At 40.5% G+C, this 19,974-nt stretch overlaps 1 protein-coding gene across 8 annotated transcripts in view; it reads right to left on the reverse strand.

Annotated features, from left to right (window-relative positions):
* PLD1 (phospholipase D1) overlaps positions 1 to 19,974 on the reverse strand; it is a 204,572-nt gene that overhangs the window by 38,148 nt on the left and 146,450 nt on the right. For all 8 annotated transcript variants that reach the window (XM_077880343.1, XM_077880346.1, XM_077880345.1 and 5 more), the window contains 2 exons: positions 13,450 to 13,560; positions 11,030 to 11,118 (listed from right to left, as the gene is read on the reverse strand). In XM_077880343.1, coding sequence (XP_077736469.1) covers positions 11,030 to 11,118; positions 13,450 to 13,560 — 200 coding nt within the window. The remainder of the gene's footprint in view (positions 1 to 11,029; positions 11,119 to 13,449; positions 13,561 to 19,974) is intronic.

Here is a 19,974-nt window from a genome sequence, read left to right on the forward strand (position 1 = left end):
GCTCCCTAGGCTACATGATAAGCTCTTTTGAAACACAGGACGTATGTCCACATATCTTTCTATTTTGGGGTCAGTGCCCAACAGAGAATCTTTGCACACAGTCTGCATGCTGTACTATCTGCTTAGGGAGAAGGGGGTCAGGTGGGAAGAATGCTTGTTTCTGAGAAGCTTCTGGTAGAGAAGAGAGTAAGCTGCAAAATGAGTTTTAGTTTAAATTACATTTTAGTTGAATTTTTATTGTGGTAAAGTATATATAACACAAAATTTGCCATTTTCACCATTTTTAAGAGTACTTGTTTGGTGGTATTAATTCACGTGTTGTAAACCATCATGGTATCTAGCTCTAAAATATTTTTAGGACCCTCAACAGAAACTCTGTGATAGTTAAGCAGTAACTCCTGCATTGCCTCTCCCCTGCAACCCCTAGCAAGCTCTCATCTACTTTGTGTCTCTCTGAATTTGCCATTCTGGAAATTTCACCTAAGTGTAATCATACAGTATTTGTCCTTTCATGTATGACTTATTCCAACTAGCTCACCATCCTCAAGATTCATCCATGTATCAGAAATTCCCCCCTTCTTGTAGCTGAATAATACTGCATTGTAGGTGTAGGGCACATTTTGTTTATCCAAATCATCTGTTGATGGGCACCTGGGCTGTTTCCACCTCTTGGCAATTGTGAATCACCTTGCCGTGGATACTGGCCATAAAGAACCTCCATCCCTGTTTTCAGTTTTCCTGGGAATTGATCCAGGGATGGCACTGCTGGGTCATATATTTATTTTATATTCAGTCTTTTGAGGACTCACCAATTAACTTATATTTTCTAATGGGTAATATATTGCTCATAGGACAAAATTCAAGAGTTAGAGGATTATATGATGACAATAAAATTCTCTTTCTCTCCTTTGTCCTCAGGCACTGTTTTCCCTCCCTGAGGGCAACTCCTATGACCTTCCATGTTCTTCCAGAAATAGACTATCAATTTCTAAGCCATTTCTTCTATGCAAATGTTGGAATACTATAAACACATTTATGAATGTTATGTTTATTTATATGCCTGTACATTGTCCATTTTTTAACAAGTGGATATAGTATTCCACATACAGCCTTACCATAATATTTAAAGTGTTTCTCTATTGATGGGTGTTTAAATTGCTTCTAATTTTTTACTCTTTCAAAATACCTATTTTATTATGCATGCTGACCCACGTAAATCATTTTTTCACAATTGTGAAACGTGAAGGCCACTTAGGAGTGGTACCACTCCTTAAACCTAAACATCAAGTATTTGTGATTCTGTTTGGAAAAGGTGGTTCCCTTTTATTGTTGTGTTCTAGGAGAGCAGAAATGACCTCAAAAGAGACCTCATATGTAAGATACTGGGAAATGGCCCATAAAGATCTTATGTCCACAGATAAAATATTCTTGCAAATTTACTTTGTAAGAATCAGAATGTTCAGTTTTCTTGTTCTTGGGACTCTTTGCTTCATATCAGGGTCTCTGCCTTTTTATAATGCAGCAGTTCTTGAATTTTCTGAATGAGGACATTTTTAAACTGTGTTCAGCAAGTTAGCAGAAAGGATTTAGATTTTCACTGTTGTAGAAAAGGGGGCCCTTTAATTTCAAACCATAAAATTTTGGCTGAGTTTAATCCAATGAAGAGAAAAATTCTACACAATACTTTGTCCAATCTCCCTCCTTGATCCAATCCCCAGAAGACAACAGTTCTCCGCTGCCGAGGATTCTGAAACACTGCATCCTCATAAAATTGGGGTGGTGCAAATGATAGCTATTAGCTTAGGGCAAGAACCTGAGCCCCTAATGGGCAGAATTATTTATCATCTTAAAAACAAGATAAGAGCTAGTGGGTTCAAAGCCATCATGCAAGCAATTGTTTCATCCACTGCACTTCAGAACAATTTTATAAAATTGCATTCTCAGCCTCTTTGTTAAAATAAGTTTTCTTTCAAAAGTCACAAACTTATGGCAGTGCTGTGTATCATATCTAAAAATTGGAAATCCATGTTCAGTAATAGGGGATGGCTAGCTAAATAATGTTACAGCCGCTCAAAGAGTGAACATTTTGCAGCCATGATAAATGACCACTGTGATGACTTACCAGCAACAATACTTCTGGTCCTGTGTTAAAATGGCCCTAATCCAAAGTTACAATTACAAGACAATTACAGATGCAACAGGCTGATGCAGTAACTTTTTCCCTTAAATGCATTCTCTTCCCCCACCCTGTGACTACAGAGAAGGAGGCAGGTGCTGCTCCTAGGTGGCACCCTCGCAAAGGAACCATGACACACGATATCAACGTCTTAGATCTGAGGAACTAGATAGAGATCCTCTGGCTGAGCTGAGAGTATAAAGAAATAAGAGCGAGACTCGCCCTCCTCCCCTCTTAAGCAGAATTCCAGGGAGGACAGGACACCCCCTCACCTTTCAAAAGGACAGGGGAGCCACGAGGATCTGAGTGTGAGACATAATCACACTTTCCAGGGAACCCCAGAGAAGGTCCCCTGGCCCTCATGATGCAGCAGCAACAGAGGAGAGGCAGGTCTGAAAGGAGAAGGCGGAGGCCCCCACATCACACTAAGCAGATACCAGCATAGGCCCAAGAGGGACCAACACTGAGGGCCAGAGGCTCTTCACAAAGGTCCAGGGCCCTTGACCATCCTTACCGGGTATGGGGTGTATTGGGGAGAGGAAGGGAGGAGAGGCTGGGTTGTGCCTGAGTGAGAGCATACAGAGCAGAAATAGCCAATAGCAAGAAATTGCTGAATTTGGCCACATTTATCAGGAAGTGAGTAAATTAAATTTCCTTCTATTGTGTGGAAATGGGATTTGAAATCAGAATTCAGATGAGCTATAGAAAAAGGAAATAAATCATAACTCAATGAAAATATATGTGTATTAATATGGACCAAAAAGAAATAAGGAAGTAAAAAGTGAGTTTTCAGGATGGTGAGAGTGTGAGACTTTTCATACTTTCCATTTTTGTGATCGCTGGAATGTTGCCTGTAGCTTTAAAAACCGAGCACTAACTCACCACCTAAATGGTCATGGCTTTCCTCTCCATCATCCTCCTTGCTCTTCCCTCAGGAAAACCCCTCTGCTCCTCCCCTCCACTCCCCCCTTGATCATGAAAGTGCTGTCAGGAGAAGTGGGGCCGCCGAGAGTGGGGTCTCAGGATCTGTAGAAGGCCCCTGAGGAGCTCGGCATGCTTCTCCAGTGATGAGATGCTTTGTTGTTTGAGACTTGGGGATTTATAGATCATATTTCATTGCTATAAACTTCCAGAGCTGATATAAATCCTATCATTGTGGATTTTGCAGCAGCGAACGCTGCCAGAACTAAGATCTGTGGTTGGGGCAGAGTGGTTTTGTGGAGAGAACTTTATACTGCAGGGGTATGGGCTATGCGAGAATTGGATCTGCAGCTTCTCGGTGGCTTGGGACAAAACCCCTTCTATTTTATGTTTGGCAAATCTTTTCAAGTGCAGTAGCCTTTTCCAGCCTTCAGCTTTCCCATCTGCACAGGAGGGAGTTGGCTAAAATCATTGCTAGTCCACTGGAAATGCTGGCCCTATTCAGCAGTGAATTTGCATATGATACACATGACTTTATAGATTATAGGATAATACACATTGTGCATGCCCACACATGTCATTTTTTCCCCATTGGTTATGTTTTGGAAACACAAGCTTTTACATGTAAGAGTGTTGAAGGTTAGTCCAGCACATGTGACTAAGACTTCACTCTTGACTTGATAAACTTTGCCAGGCAGGTCCCTTAGTCACCCTAAAATAAGATCCTACAAAATGATTGCCGTCCTCCACCCTGTGCTAATCTTCAGGTCTCTCCTGAGAATCCCATTTATATAATTTTTGGAGTCAAACAAAAAGCAATTAAATGATCTAAATCAAAGGTTCTGCTGCCATGATCTCTTGTCATCTCTGACCCGGTATAACCTCGTCTCCAGGTATCTTACAGAGCTTGGAGGTTGGCCCACGAGAAAAAGAATACAAATCCAGCCATTGTCCTACTTACTCTGCACACTTTTTGTTCTTTCTATTACAACTGCAGTTTAAATTTCTTTAAGGGGGTGCTTCTGAAACACACCCAGCATGTCCTTTCAGCGTGGTACACAAATTATAGGATATGGTAATTACAGGAGGCAGACTTTTCTGTAAGCCAGAGAATGTCTCACTTACCAAGCAATTACTTTAAAACACGGAATGTTCATCTGATTTATTTTAAAATCAAGTATCTCTCATAGATTTCTGGGAGGCTTAATATGGGAACATTTCAACTTCCCTGCAAATGAGGGGGAGCTTGAGGCTGAGTGGGTACAGGGCACAAGGTGAAGTTTCTGAAGACATGGTTTCAGTCTCAGTTCTACTCATCGAGAGCTGTGTGACTCACATAGGTCGCCTAACCTCCCGGGGCTTCTCTGCCTCATCTGTAGAATGGGAGAAATTATGCACCCACTTCATAAGGTAGGTGTGTGAAGTAAATAAGCTATTGCATGTAAAGCACCTCAGATGTGGAAAGGCTCAGAAACTACTTGGTAACATGATTATGCGGTTTACAACCACTGATTTCAATGAGAAAGCCTGTACACCTTCAACGAATTAAAAAGGAAATAGTACCTAAAATTAAAACAAAATAAAGCAAAACTGAATTTGTTTTATGCTAGAGAATACCTTCTATTTTATTTGACATTTGGCAGAGGAGAGGCTTATCAAATCAATAATAAGGAATCCAAAAACTTATTCCCAGGAGGAGTGGGCAGCTATGGATTTCTGGCAGGACACCTCTGGACAATGTTTTAATAACGTGTTTCTATTTGTCACAGGATGAACAAGCACCTGTGCTGGAAACCAAAGGAAGCTTCATGGATACTGCAGTAGCCATCTAATAATTTAAAATAAGGCAGCTGAAAAAAAATAAAATAAGGCAGCTAAACATCTCTTTATTTAAAACATTTGTTTCTATCATAAATGTTAATTCTGAAATAGCTGATCTGAGTATGGCGCTTCTTTACCCTTGCTCAAATTTACAGTCAGCTCTTTATTTCCAGAAGATGAATTTCCTGAAAATAACATTATAATTTCTTATGTAAACTGACCTGTAATGGTTTTTAAATTGCCTTCACATTCATTCATATGAGCTAGATACAATAGGTATTATTTTCTTTGTTAGAGAAAACAGAGTGAAAGGGGAACTGATAGGCTGGAAAGGTCACATACCTATAAAATCTTTTTTTTTTTAAGATTTATTTATTTATTCATGAAAGGCAGAGACACAGGCAGAGGGAGAAGCAGGCTCCCTGTGGGGAGCCCAATGTGGAACTCGATCTCAGGACCCCGGGGTCACACCTTGAGCCAAAGGCAGTCGCTCAACTGCTGAGCCCCCCCAGGTGTCCCCACATACCCATAGATAACTGAGCTGGAAAGAACCCAAGTCTCCAGACACCTGCTCCCCAAATTATTCTAGATTCCCCAGAGGAGTGCTCCCCACGCCACGCACCCCTGGGCGAACTGCAAGCACTGTCTGGCATGGTTCTACAGTTACAGAAAGCAGGAAGAATTTGAGCCATTTTCAAAATTGTGTATTTTTCAATGAAATTTAATATTAAAATACAGAGGCATTAAATCAACTGCCTATTTTCATTGCATGTGTCAACTCTGTGTTGATAATCGTGCAAAATGCACTCTCTCACTTCCTGTTTACCAAGGCAGCAGCGTTATGCATGTCAAATTTCCAGGAGCAAACCTGTTTCATCCTCAGAGACCATTTATTCATGGCACGCTCTGTTTCAAAATTTCTACCTGGATCAGTCAGTTTGAACTCTTTCTCTTGGCTTATTCAAACATGGTATAAACCAGTTGATTTCTTCCCACTGATCTGTCAGATTTGAGTTGCCAAAGACGGACTTCCAGCGGGTTGGGAGCTGGTCTCAACTCCAGGAGAGTTGTACTTAGTAGAGGAGACCTTTTGTTTTCTGCAGAGATTCCCACAGCCACTCTCGGTTTGTCATGGGATGAACAATGTTCTGAGGCCCTAGGTCATGGATCAGAGCATGAAGTCTTTCTGTTTCTGCAAAGAATGATGGCTGCGGAGAAGGAACCAGGAGGAAGTGAGGAAAGCAGAGAACTCACTTCAGAGGATTGGTGTTCCCTGGATTCCAGCACTGGCGAGAAAAATAAAGTCTCAGCCCAGTAGAGGGAGTTGGCAATCAAGAGACTCGGATCTTTCCAAGGTGGGAGGGATCTGGAAGAGAGCCTGTGTTCCTTGGTCAGGCCTGGCTGAATGCTGACTGTCATTTCCCTCCATCTGCTTTGTGCTATATTCTATTCTTTTTCCAACAGCCAGAATTATATTTGTTGCCAGGCACGTGACATTGGCAGGGAAGTTCTGAGTCTCAGAGAGCAAAGCACAGAGAAGTCAATGAAGGAAGAGGGGGGTGAACTTGGGCATGGCACGCCATGGCCCTCGGTGAAAGGGCGAGGGGAGCACTGCAGACAGGCTCGAAGTTCCACCTCTCCCTTTCCTAAGAATATGAACCCACAGGCTTGAAACTGGTAAATGAAAATCTATTTTACAGTTCCAATTAACCCAGGAGATGAACAATTATAATGTTAAGGTTCAGAGAAGGGGGAACATGTGAAATATATTTCCAGGGTACATGCGTGTATCCATGAAAAGTTTTATGTATAATACACACGCCCTTTGAAATGTGACTATCAAAGAAAGGGAGACGATTGAGAGATCAGAGCTAAATAACACAGTTAATTTGAAATTCAATGGGCTCATTTCCCATTTTCTACAAAGTAGGCTTCAAATTGCATCTTTAATGGGCTCTGTGAACTTCCAAGTGTGAGACACAGTCTGCAGCAGATGCTACCCTACGGTGCTCTCTCATCACCGATCCCTTTTCCTTTCAGGAGCAGCTCATAGGATTGCTGGGAAATGTTCAATCAGAAAATATCTTAAAGTTCCTTCAGCCCTGAAATACTATGACCTCAGAAGAAGTCCAGATTTTTTTTAAGATTTATTTACTCATGAGAGACAGAGAGAGAGAGAGAGAGAGAGAGAGGCAGAGACCCAGGCAGAGGGAGAAGCAGGCTCCATGCAGGGAGCCTGACGTGAGACTCGATCCCGGGTCTCCAGGATCACGCCCTGGGCTGAAGGCAGTGCTAAACCACTGAGCCACTTGGGCTGCCCAGAAGTCCAGATTTTTAAAGACAAATGAATATGCTGAAGAAAAGTGTTCTTTCAGGCTCCCAAACCCTTTAAAAACAAATCTTACGGGTACTTACTAATATATGTATACAGGGGACTAATAACTCGGATGAGGGAAGCTAAGACTCCTCCTACTCTCATTAGCTGATCACGGTTACAATATTCACCATTCACCACTCCAACCAGTGCGTTCATTTGTCAGCCTAATGGATTTCTGCAACTTATTTCAGTTTCATGAAAAAATATCTTTCTCTTTTGTCAAATGTGCTTTATAGATAAAGTGGAAACTCCTGCATCAATGAAATGCAAGAGTTGGCAGAAAGACACTTTAATTTTGTAAATTAGACACAAATTGACCCACAGAATTGAGAGACTGACATAACACAAGAAATCGTTGTGGGTAGGTGTATATTTAACTGTACCCAAGACTGTTTTTAAGTCATCTCAGAAACAGATCGTGTGGTAACTTTCTTGAAAAAAAGATTGTGAGAAGACCAAAGATAGAGGTCACCTGTAAAAGCACAGATCACCATTAGTGCCTATGGCCACACCTGCTCTTCTAGGTGAGTCCTAAGTAGTCCTGACTGTGCCCTGGAGTTACCTGTGGACCATTATGAAACATAAGTGCCTGGGCCCCACTCCAGGAAATTCTGACTCTGCAAGTCTGGATTGAGTCCAGCTCTCTGGATTTTTATAAAAGTCCAATGGTGAGAGGTGCCTGGATGGCTCAGTTGGTTAAGTGTATGAATCTTGATTTTGGCTCAACTCATGATCTCAGGGTCGTGGGATCGAGTCCTGTGTCGGGCTCCACACTGGGCATGGAGACTGCTTAAGACTCTCTCTCTCCCTCTATCCTGGCCCCTCCTCTACTTTGTACTCTCTCTAAAATAATAAATAAGTAAATTAGAAAAAAAAAAGTCCAGTGGTGATTTTGATGTGTAGTAAAGGGTGAGATCCACTGTACACCTTGCAGGATATGGTGGGCACTGCGGTGTGCTGCCTAAATGCCCTCCCCGTGGGCTTAAGACAGCCATTACCTTCCCACTGAGAGTATTGGCTGCTGACTACTCACAGTGAAGATCTCCAGGATTTACCCTCCTTGGTCAAAGGGACCTGCCTCACCCAAGGTCATGCTCAATTCCTCAAGTCAGCCTATACCTGATGACTGGTTAATGGGAGGAGAGGACAACAAAGGCCCAACCTCCTTGTCTCAATTTGTGCTAATGCTGAAGGACTCTTCAATCTTGAAGTTATGGGGCCTGGGGAGAGGCATTGGGTTGGAAGTCTCAAAGCTATTTTTGCCTATTGCTGTTAGGGGCTTAGTCAAGTCACATCACCTCTTGAATCTTAGTTTTTAACTCTACAAATGGAGACAGCAATGACAATAATAACAGTAACAACCACAAGGACTGAATGGTCTACTTTCAAGAGTAGTTGTGAAGATTCAGTAAGAGTCTATAAACTATAAATCATATAAAATACTGGTGATTACTATTGTAAAATGTTCTTAGGTCTAAAAATCCCTATATATTATGTGGGAAAAAAAGATGTTAAAGTTCCATGTGACACTGGAAGTAAAATGATGTTTTAATCTCCAAAATGTGCATATATTTAACACTCTCCATTGCATGTGTTCAATGAATTGAAGGAATAAAATGTAATGGTGTTGTTTATTTGTTTTGTTGCTTTTATACAGAGCTAAAATCAGCCATAAAAAGAAGTAGTCTGGCAAACCATGAGAGACTCCTAACTCTGGGAAACAAAGGGTTGCAGAAGGGGAGGTAGGTGGGAGTATGAGATGACTGGGTGACAGGCACTGAGGAGGGCACTTGATGGGATGAGCACTGGGTGTGATACTATATGTTAGCAAGTTGAATTTAAATTTAAAAGGGGGGGCAAGGAAAAAAAGGAAAAGATTAGTAGGAATAATATGCAAAATTGGGGATCCCTGAGTGGCTCAGCAGTTTAGTGCCTGCCTTCAGCCCAGGGCATGATCCTAGAGTCCTGGGATCGAATCCCACATCAGGCTCCCTGCATGGAGCCTGCTTCTCTCTCTCTCTCATGAATAAATACACAAAATCTTAAGAAAAAAAAAAAAGAAAGAAAAAAGAAGTAGTCTGGGTACCAGGACAACTCAGTGGGGAGAGAACTGTCTTTTCAACAAATGGTGCTGGAACAACTATATATCCCCATGTAGAAGAATGAAGTGGGATTGCTATCTTGCACCATGTCTGATAAATAACTTAAAATGAATCAAAGACCTAAGTGTAAGGACTAAAACCATAAAATTCTTACAGGAAAAGAGGTGTACATCTTCACCATCTTGGATTAGGCAGTGATTTTGTAGCTACAGAACCAGAGCAGATGCGATAAAAGAAAAAAATAAACTGGACTTTATCAAAATTAAAAATTTTTGTCTTTCAAAAGAGATTATCAAGAAAGTATAAAACACCCTGAATAGGAGAAAATATTTGCAAATCTTAAATCTGATATGATCCTTGTATCTAGAATATATAAAGAACTCTTACAATTCAACGAAAAGACAACCTAATTAAAATATGGACAAGAATATATATTTCTCCAGAGATAATACATGAAATGGCCAATAAACAACAACAACAAAAATACTCAACATCATTAGTCATTAGGGAAACTGAAATCCGAACCACAGTGAGATATCATTTCACATCTATTAGGATGGCAATAATCAAAAAGAGAGATAATTATAAGTATTGGCAATGATGACAGAGAATAGACCATGGGAATGTAAAATACTGTAGCTGTTTTTGAAAGCATTCTGGCAGCTTCTCAAAACGTTAAACATAGAATTACCATATAACGCTGCAATTCTACTTCTAGACTAATAAAAATATGTCTGCACAAAAACTAATACAGAATATTTATAGCAGCATTAATCATAATAGCCGAAGAGTGGAAAAATCCCCAATATCTACCAACTGATGCATGGATAAACAGAATATAGCATGTCCAGAAAATGGAATATTACCTGGCAATAAATATAAATGAAATACTGATAATATCCTATAACACAGATGAGTCTTGGAAACTCATCTGTGTTAAATGAAAGAAGTCAGTCACCAAAGACCACCTACTGTATGATCCCATTTATATGAAATGCCCAGACTAGGCAAATCTACAGGGAAAGAAAGTAGGTTAGTGTTTGCAAGAGGATTAAAGCAAGGGGAAGTGGGTAGGGACACAGGGTTTCTTTCTGGGATGATGAAAATGTTCTAAAACTGATGAGGTACAGTCGCACAACTCTGAGAATATACTAAAAAGCACTTAATTATACACTTTAAAAGTGGGTGGATTGCATGGTATGTGAATTACATTTTAACAACATTTTTATTGGAATAAATAATCCCAGGAGCTGAAGAAAGAAGATGGAGGGTAACAAGAGTTTAAATATAACTCACGGAAAAATATGATGACTATTTTGCTTTGATTTTTAAGTGAACACAGCTCACTGTCTGCCACTAAATAAATCAAACCACGATCTAACGGCGTGGGAAAGAGACCGGCCAGGAAAAAATGACTGTGCCCTGAAAGAATTCAGATTGCTTCAAAAATGGGACTCAAAATTCTCAGGAACCGAAATCAGACTTAAGGAACCAATAACCTACTGCTAGCTGAACCCGATTTATGCCTGCTAGGAAAAGACAGTATTTTAAAATGGGCTTTCAAAAGTCATTTCAGCAGGAAATACGAGAACAGCTGCAGTAACCACCCCTACCAGCACGCCAAAGCCTTACCTGTGAGCTTTCAGTATCCTCTGAGCAATGGCATCACCTATCTTGTTGAATACAACTTTGTCATCAGCACAACTTATGAAAAACTGGTTCTGTAAGAAATAGAGAGATCATGTAAGTCTTTCTTATCTTGGCAGTGTGTGTATACATGGAGAGTGTGCTCTATAACAAACACTACACTGATATTTTAAAGAAAAATGTGTCACGTAGCAGACATGTTCTTAGTCCTAAAAGCATTTAGGAAAGTAAATGACACAGACTCTGGGTCTCGTGTATTTCTGGGTAAGATCACATATAATATCTTAGTCCAGGGGGAGGCTACACTATTATTTCATCATGTGAATTCTTTGTAGCTTGCACGTTAGAAAGGTGGGAACATTCCAAATTTAATCAATAGGGACACTAGGTTTACAGATCCGTGACTTGTGTACATGCTCATGATTTAAAATCCTATGTTGGTAAACTTTCTGTCTCATGCTAAGTTGACCTTTCTAACCAGGTAGACAGTAGAATCCTGGTTGAATTTTTTCCACCCATTCTCTATTGTTTCCTAGTCTCTGCTTTTGCCTTGCCTCATCTGTTTGGGTCACTTATTTTCAAATTCCTATTTTAAGTAGCTTCAAATCCCTTTCACAAGTATGTTTCCTACATATAAATACATCAATAAACCAGAAGAAGAATTTTTTTCATTTTTTTTCTCTAAGTAACCTTACTATTCATTTACCTGTAAAACAGTCTTTAAAATTCTTACCAAAAAACCCGGTAAACATTATTATCCTAATGCTATGAAAGATTTAATGACTAACATAAAGAAATGTTAGTCATTAGGTACAAATATGATCGCTACTACATACTTATATACGTAGTTATAATACACCTGTAATTTATAAGTATAATCATCATAAGCAATCTTTGCTAATCATCCTTAAGAGACATATAAGCAATGCCTCAAACTAGAATTATCATCCCTTTGTGACATCATAATTTTTACTAGTTTACATGTTTTTATACTTCGATGTATAAATCTTTAAACTGCCTCCTTAAGACAAACTTATCAGAAGACATTGTGTGGGAACTCATCTGAGAATGTTCTTCTTTAAGGCATTGAACAATAAAAATTTCAGCGGCAACCAAAACATGTTTGTTTTTCTGAATTCGTATTACAGAGCAGCTTAGCATTCCTCAGCAGCTGTAAACACTCGCTGGCCACATGTCAGGGCCTGTTCTCCCTTTTGGGGGCGAGTGGGGTACATGCCAACCACTTACCTTGGCTAGAGGTGTAACAACCAGGTTTGTGTCCACAGCCATGTGTATCCACATGGCATCATGGACCTCATCTAGGACTGTGGTAACACTAATTTAAAAAAAACAAAAAAACACCTGACTTAATGCTACTAAAAAGAGATAAAGCAAAAGGTTTCTGGGTAATGCATGAAGCAGCCATTAACATCTTATATAGTGATGGTATAATTGACGAAATTATCAATACTAATTGTATTAGTACTACAAAGCTCCAGACTTTGATCCTCAAAGTCCTTTTTCTGTGGCATCGTCCCATCCAGGATACTGTGTTGCACCTAGCCTGCTAACTTTAAAACTCAGCTTCTCTTTCTCTAGGTCTGTGAAATACATAAAGCTCTAATTCCTTCCTACCTGCCCTCTGTGAATAGTCACTGCCTGGAAGTGGAGAGGGCCAGATTCAAGGGGAAGGAATACAGGGCTAGGATGGTTTTCTCCAGGAAACCCATCTCCCTCCACACATTAAAAAAAATTTGATGGGAAAGACAGGATGAAAATAAAGAAGTCATTACATGACTTTTAATTTTTTTTTCTGAATTTTCCATATGCCCTGAGCTAGCTTTATATCTACTTTAAAGTACAATTCAGGTTCCCAAACTAAACACAGTGTCCCTAGGTTTTCTCCTATTCTCTGAACACAAACTCTGGGATCTGACAAAGCTTTAAAATGAACAATGGTTCATACAGGATTGATGTTCTCACATCTTCCCTTTCTATATGTTGCTTATTCCAATATTGCCAAACCAAAGGCATCCAGTGGCCCTATATTAGCCACTTACCTTGGTGTGTGCTCTCCTGAAGCAGCATATGCCTCACGTTTAAACCGTCTCACTCAAGACACATAAAAACTCACCCGTGCTATAGTATTTTTGACTAATAATATTATAGTGAGTTGACACACTTTAATAACAAGAACTTGAGGGACTCCTACTGGAATCCCGAGTTAATGAAAATTCACAGTGAATGTCAGGTATGCTGGAGAGGTAAAAGTTCAGATGACTTGAATTCATGGCTCCACATATGCTGATTAATGCAGCAGACCCTGGTTTGGGGGGCCCTGTGGTCTCTGTAAGCTATCTATGGGAAGGCAGGGTGTCACAGTAATTTACACAAACAGGACTTACTTCTATATAGATATAGTGTTTGCTGTTCTCTATCACGTTGATGTAAGCAGTGTGGATGGACTCTTCATGGTACTTTATACCAGCCGACCAATCAGCAGCGGAACGGAGCAACTGCAAGGCAGCAATCAGAAATGAGCAAACAATCAAAGACGACACCAGATGTATCAATGAAATCAATCCTTTTTCTTCTACACGACTGAATGGTTACACTGACTTGGGTGTCATGCATGGGCCAAGGGAGAGTAGGCGGGTGGGAAACTGGTCCTTGGAAAGAATCCACAAGGAAGGAGCCTGAGAAGTATATATCAGAACCTGAATATATCCTCCCCCACCCAGGATTATCTTCATTCAAAACTGGAAACTAGGATGTGCAGTGTCTACCAAGAGTATGGCAAAAGTACCTCTTTTGGTGGCTGGGAGTAGAGTGACCATTGGTATTCTTTTTCCATTATGGTTCCATAGTTATACCAGAATGCATGTTATTCTGGTGTGTTTATTAATAGCACCATTTTTACTCTCCAAAATGTCCTGTTTTGAACCATAAGATATGGTCACCCTAGCTCTGACTTGATAATGTGTTGATTCCTTTTCCCCCAGATAGATAGTGTTCAGATTAATACATTTTAAAACACAAATAGGTTCATTTAGATAAATAATCCTGACTTTGTCTTTAATTAGCTGATTCTTGATGTGTTTCCTCATTGCTCGTCTTTCTCATTCATACTGCCTCCCCCTATTCAGACACTCACCTGCTAACCCCCTGGATTACATTAAAGCTTCCAGCTCAGATACCTGAGTATATGTTAAGTACATTGATACCTAGTGGGACTGCCTAGGTCAAAGCTTAGCTCCAGCACTCAGTAGCTTTGATCTGGGTCAAGTTTCTCAAATTCCTTGTGCTTCAGATTTCTGTGCTATTAAATTATCTATTTTATAGGGTTCTGGAGAGGATTAAATGAACTACTACTGTGAAGTGTGCAGGAGTAAGTGTATACCTAGTACACCCAAGTATATGCAGTAAGTGGTATATAAGTGCTTGCCATCATTTTTTTTAAAAGATTTTATTTATTTATTCATGAGAGACACAAAGAGAGGCAGAGACACATGCAGAGGGAGAAGCAGGCTCCATGCAGGGAGCCCAATGCGGGACTCGATCCCAGGATCCCGGGATCATGACCTGAGCTGAAGGCAGATGTTCAAACACTGAGCCCCCCAGGTGCCTCAGTGCTGCCATTATTAATGAGAATATTAGAGGATGCACTTGAGCTTTGGCAGATCATGTCAGAGACCTACAGAGGCTGGCTGTACATGGGAGGGTGGACTAGAAGACACCCAAGCCTTTATAACTAAGGACCGCTGTTTCACTTTTTCTTGTATTGTAACTGACTGTTGTGCAAAGTCGGGCATACAGTAGGTGCTCAATAAATACTTATTAATTGGTTTTCCTTAAGTAATAGCATGACGTTGCAGAAGAATCACAATAGAGATAGATTTGCTATTCCTGATTTGAAATGAATATTGAAACTGTCTCTCATGAGGCCAACTGAAATTGAAAACAAAAGACTGGCTCCACATTATTAGGAATACATAAAGTGATCCACGGTGTAATTGGTTTTATGTCTGCTATATATAAAAGATCTTGTAAAATTCTTGATCTAATGAATAACTTTAAAAGCTGCAACTATAACACTAGTGAAACTCAAACCTAGTCCTTACTAACATCATTGATTCTATCCTCAGAATATTCTTTACTATGAGGCATTTATTACAAAATAGCTTCCCTCAAAAGACGTACTTAATTGCATCAGATGACTATGTGCCACTGGAACATTTAATTGTGAGCGGCGATAGTAAAATACCTCCAAAGAAAACTCATAAGGAAAATTTAAATAAGTTTGATCTGCACTGGGAAATTTATCTTGATTTCACCTCATCTCTAGGGAACCGGATTATTGTCCATCGGTAGAAATGACAATGTTTTGAAGAAATAGAAGTTTTCCAGTTGCTAGTCCACTCAGATTTATGTTAAATTTTGTTGCTGAGGGGCACAGCCCTGAAAATGGAGGCGACCTTGAGAAGGTTCTCCACTACACATACTGATCCGATTCTACACAACTTTGGGAACAATATATACAATTGCAGAGTACATTGGACAGATAGAAACTCTGGGGATCTGTGCTACAGCTCTGCCCTTACCAGCTCTTTCACCTTCAACAAGTCATTTTAATATCAGGAAGCTTGGTTTCCTCCACTGTACAACTAAGATCTCTCTCTCTCTCAATCTCCGCCCCCCCCCATATACACACACACACACACACACACACACCCATGTGCAAGTGCACACATGCCCCTACAGTCTCTGGGTGAAGAAATAAATGGCATAATAAACACATGGCAATGGCACGTGGAGCAGAGGAAATATTTGATGTGTTGGATTTCTACCTCTAAGAACTTATAGGTGAAGTTTTATACCACCTTTGGTGGTCACTTCTCAGTCTTCCCTGCAAATCCAGAAACCTTATATTTTTCCATTCCTTTCTCACTCTCAAAATTTGCCCTGATTAGGGTATTGAATAAACTCATTTACATAAGATATAAATGAGCAGTGCCAAGTAGGTTTCAAGTCTAATCAGTTTGGAGTAGTTTCCTGGACAGCTATGCCAAAAAGAGGCTCCTAGGAACTAGACACACTGGGGAGGAAAGCTAAGATTGATGGCCGGTGGCTCCAAGAAGGGAAAGCATGCAAATCATGCATTTGCCCTCTTTCCTGTGAAAGATGATGGTAAATGTTTCTCTTTTAAGATGCACTTAAATGTTTAAAGTAAGTATATTTGTAGGGCAAAAGAAGAACCTGAAGGACAGCGTAAGCCAAGAAAGTAGAGGTGGGGGCCCTGATTGATGCCTATTAAACTGCAGCCTGTGGGAGATTGCCCCCCTTCCGGGGGTTCAGGTCAGCATCAACAATCCGTTGTTTGAGTCGAAACCACTATTGTTTTCTCACAATGAAAATTCATTTTATTTTTTATTTTTAAGATTTTATTTATTCATGAGAGACGCAGAGACATAGGCAGAGGGAGAATCACGCTCCCTATGAAGAACTCAATATGGGACTTGATCCCAGGACCCCAGAACCGTGACCTCAGCCAAAGGCAGATGCTCAAACACTGAGCCACCCGGGCACCCCAACTCATTTAATTTTAATAAGTCATCATTTTGTATTAAATTTGAGCATATCTTCCAAGTAATACAGAGAAAAATAACTTGGCGTTACTATTTATATAATTCTAAGTAGTTAAAAATCTATCAACACAAGAAAAACTAAAAATGCAGATTTCCCTTTGGTCCTGCCTCTACCTTTAAAGCAGGGAACTCAACTGCTTTAAATGCTTGATGGTCTAGAAGGTTTGTAAACAGTCAAGGAGGCGAAACTCATTGTGATTAACTCCCTTCTGTTTTAAATTTAAGATTTACTCTCTCATTTTTCTTAACTGGTCTGACCAATGTGTCTCACATTTCTGTTTTAAACCAGTGTAACTGAGACAAGCCTCAGACCCCTGCTTACACATGCAGAAACAGGCCTTATCTCACTGGTCCCAAGTATTCTGAGAGTCAAATCTAACCCTCACTTTTCAAATCTCAAGCTTGAATACACAATTGTAAAGCCTATAAAAAGACCGTATTTCTAATTTTACGTTTTCGTCTTCAAACTGTAACTGGAACCAGTCATTTTCCTTTGTATTATGTCCTATTTTTTTTTTTAACCTGAAAGATCGCCTTCTCGGGCAAAATAGGTGAAGAGGAGTAAGAGGTCAAACTTCCAGTTATAAAATAAATAAGTCACAGAGATGGCATAGAGAATATAGACAATGATATTCCATACTGGAATAATGTTATAGGGTGACAGTGACCACACTTATCATGGTGAGCACTCGGTAATGTACAGAATGGCTGAATCATTTTGTAAAGATAGATGATAGGTAGGTAGATAGATGATAGAAAGAAAGAAAGAAAAGAAAGAAAGAAAGAAAGAAAGAAAGAAAGAAAGAAAGAAAGAAAGAAAGAAAGAAAGAAAGAAAGAAAGAAAGAAAAAGAAAAGAAAGAAAGAAAAGAAAGAAAGAAAGAAAACCTTCTCTTTTACCCACAAGCCCAGACTCCTTATATACAGTGGGCCCAAGTTGAATATATGGATTGAAATACAGAAATCTCTTCTTGAAGGAAGACTTTCCAAAGTTTCTTAGTATTTGTCCCAAGTTGCTTTCTTCTTACTGTAATGCTTTTCTTCTCTATAAATTCAGCACATATCTTAATTTCGTTTTATTTCCCTAAACTCCCAGGCCAGTCATGGACCACAGACTGTTAGGACAAGAGCCAGCCATATGTCTCTCAAGCAGAAGTTGGCTTCCATGTGGAAGCTCATCAGTGGCACAGGTCGGGAGGTAAGAGAAGCATTCAGAGTGTTGGGTCTCATCCTTCCAGTCTGTACTGAGGAGCACAGCAGGCCAGGAGCACTAAGAAATGGACTCCACTCAAGAATTCGCCTCATCCTATCAAGCCCTTCCTTCTAATGACCACTCTCGTGCCACTGAGTGTCATCCAGTCAGCACACAACATGTAGGAATCCACAACATGTAGCAATCATGTAGGAGGGTGCTTTTGCCTGAATAGTAGGGAGAAGTTATCTTTGAGGCTGAAGGAGAGGAAGAAACACTGGAAGAATAAAACTTAAAGGGAGAGAAATCTTAGGAAAAAAGGTATAGACGTGGGCTCTTGGGAACCAGAAAGAAGCAAGAAGACAGTTGAGGAAGGACTTGGGGCTGCTGCCCCAGGAGAGGATCTTAAAAGGCAAGCACGCCAGGCAGCTCTGCCTCCCTGAGGCCCTTGGTGGTTACAAGCAGCCGGATCTCTGGGGTGGGGAACCGTCTCTCCCTACGGGCTACCACCTCGGGCACTGGGGTCAGGCTGCCCAGGATCCAGCCTCAGCCACACCGATACTCCATGAGCTCTTTCAACCTCCCAAAGTCTCACTTTCCTCATCTGTGAAAATGAGAGGTCGCACAAAAGTTCAGTTTGGTGACGACTGAATGAGATAATCCACAGATATTGATGCTAAAGCTTCAGGGAAGCACCAGGCAGGGAGTGAGCACTCCCTGTTCATGGGCCTTCTCCCGCTAAGAAGCACAGCAGCAAGTGCAGGAAGGCCATGGCACGAAGACCTGGTCCATAAATGGGAAATAGCTTCCATGTTAGGAAACTGCCTTAGGGGTAAGGGGCCTTCTTTTACCCTTGCCTACCTACTTCTTTTTTTTTTTTTTTTTCACAATACATTTTGTGGGCCTTTGGAATCTAGGTTGATTTGAAATCTATACTGATTTAGACACTGATTGAGGAAATCTATGTTGATTCCTACATTGACATCCTTCAGAGAGTCATCTGGCCATTTTCCCCAAGTGTAGGAACAAATTTTTCCACTAATACAATTTGGATGTCATTCACAAAGACCTGTATTTCTTTTCTGCTTAATTTTTTTTTTTAACGGAGAGATAAAAGATGTAATTCCAGTGGAATTAGTTCTCTTGATTTGGCAGGACTTCTCAACAATGATTGTCTAAGGAACGGCTTTTCTCCAATAAGCTGCTCAATTTAACAAAGAGGATTGGTCCCTATGTTGATCCCATATTTTTTCTGAAAGATTTTATTTATTCATGAAAGACACACAGAGAGAGGCAGAGAGAGAAGCAAGGTCCCTGCAGAGAGCCCAGTGTGGGACTCAATCCCAAGACCCCTGGATCATGACCTGAGCCAAAGGCAGATGCTCAACTGCTGAGCCACCCAGCGCCCCTGATCCCATATTGATGCTAACTTGGCATCAGGCTTTTTCTTTTCTTTTTCTTTTTCTTTTCTTCTTCTTCTTCTTCTTCTTCTTCTTCTTCTTCTTCTTCTTCTTTTTCTTTTCTTCTTCTTCTTCTTTTTCTTTTCTTCTTCTTCTTCTTCTTCTTCTTTTTTTTTTTTTTTTTTTTTTTTACCTTGAGAGACACGCCAAATGTCCTCTGTCTTGGTCCTTTAAGTGACAATGATAGCATTTGAGAATCTAGTTTGCTCCTTTTAGGGAGAAAACGAGCTCTTTTATATAGTCTGTGCATAAGTGGTTTCAGAGCCATCTTTCCTCCACCCATGGGCCCCAAGTCCTTCTCCTGCTTTCTTCCCTAAATGTTCTTGGCAGGCTTCTGAGAATGCCCAGTTTGGAGGGGAAACACTCAAGATTATTTTAAAAGTGTCAGTGGAAGTTGCTGAAATCAGCTTTCAGATTCAGACAACTTTTTTTTAGTAGCAGAAATCCGTGTTGGTGGGGGCGGCCTCCGTTCCCCCTGCCCTGGCTCCGGCCTCCCTGACTGTTCACCCTGGCCGGTTATGTCAAGCCTTCTGCGACTGCTGTGCATCGCGGCTGGTGTGGAATTACCAAGGATGATGGGGCCCAATGTTTTGGTGTTAAAGAATTAAGTAATTGGGTTCCCTTTTGCAAATAAA

This window comes from Canis aureus, chromosome 31 (genome assembly GCF_053574225.1).
Source record: "Canis aureus isolate CA01 chromosome 31, VMU_Caureus_v.1.0, whole genome shotgun sequence".
NCBI classification, from domain to species: Eukaryota; Metazoa; Chordata; class Mammalia; order Carnivora; family Canidae; genus Canis; species Canis aureus.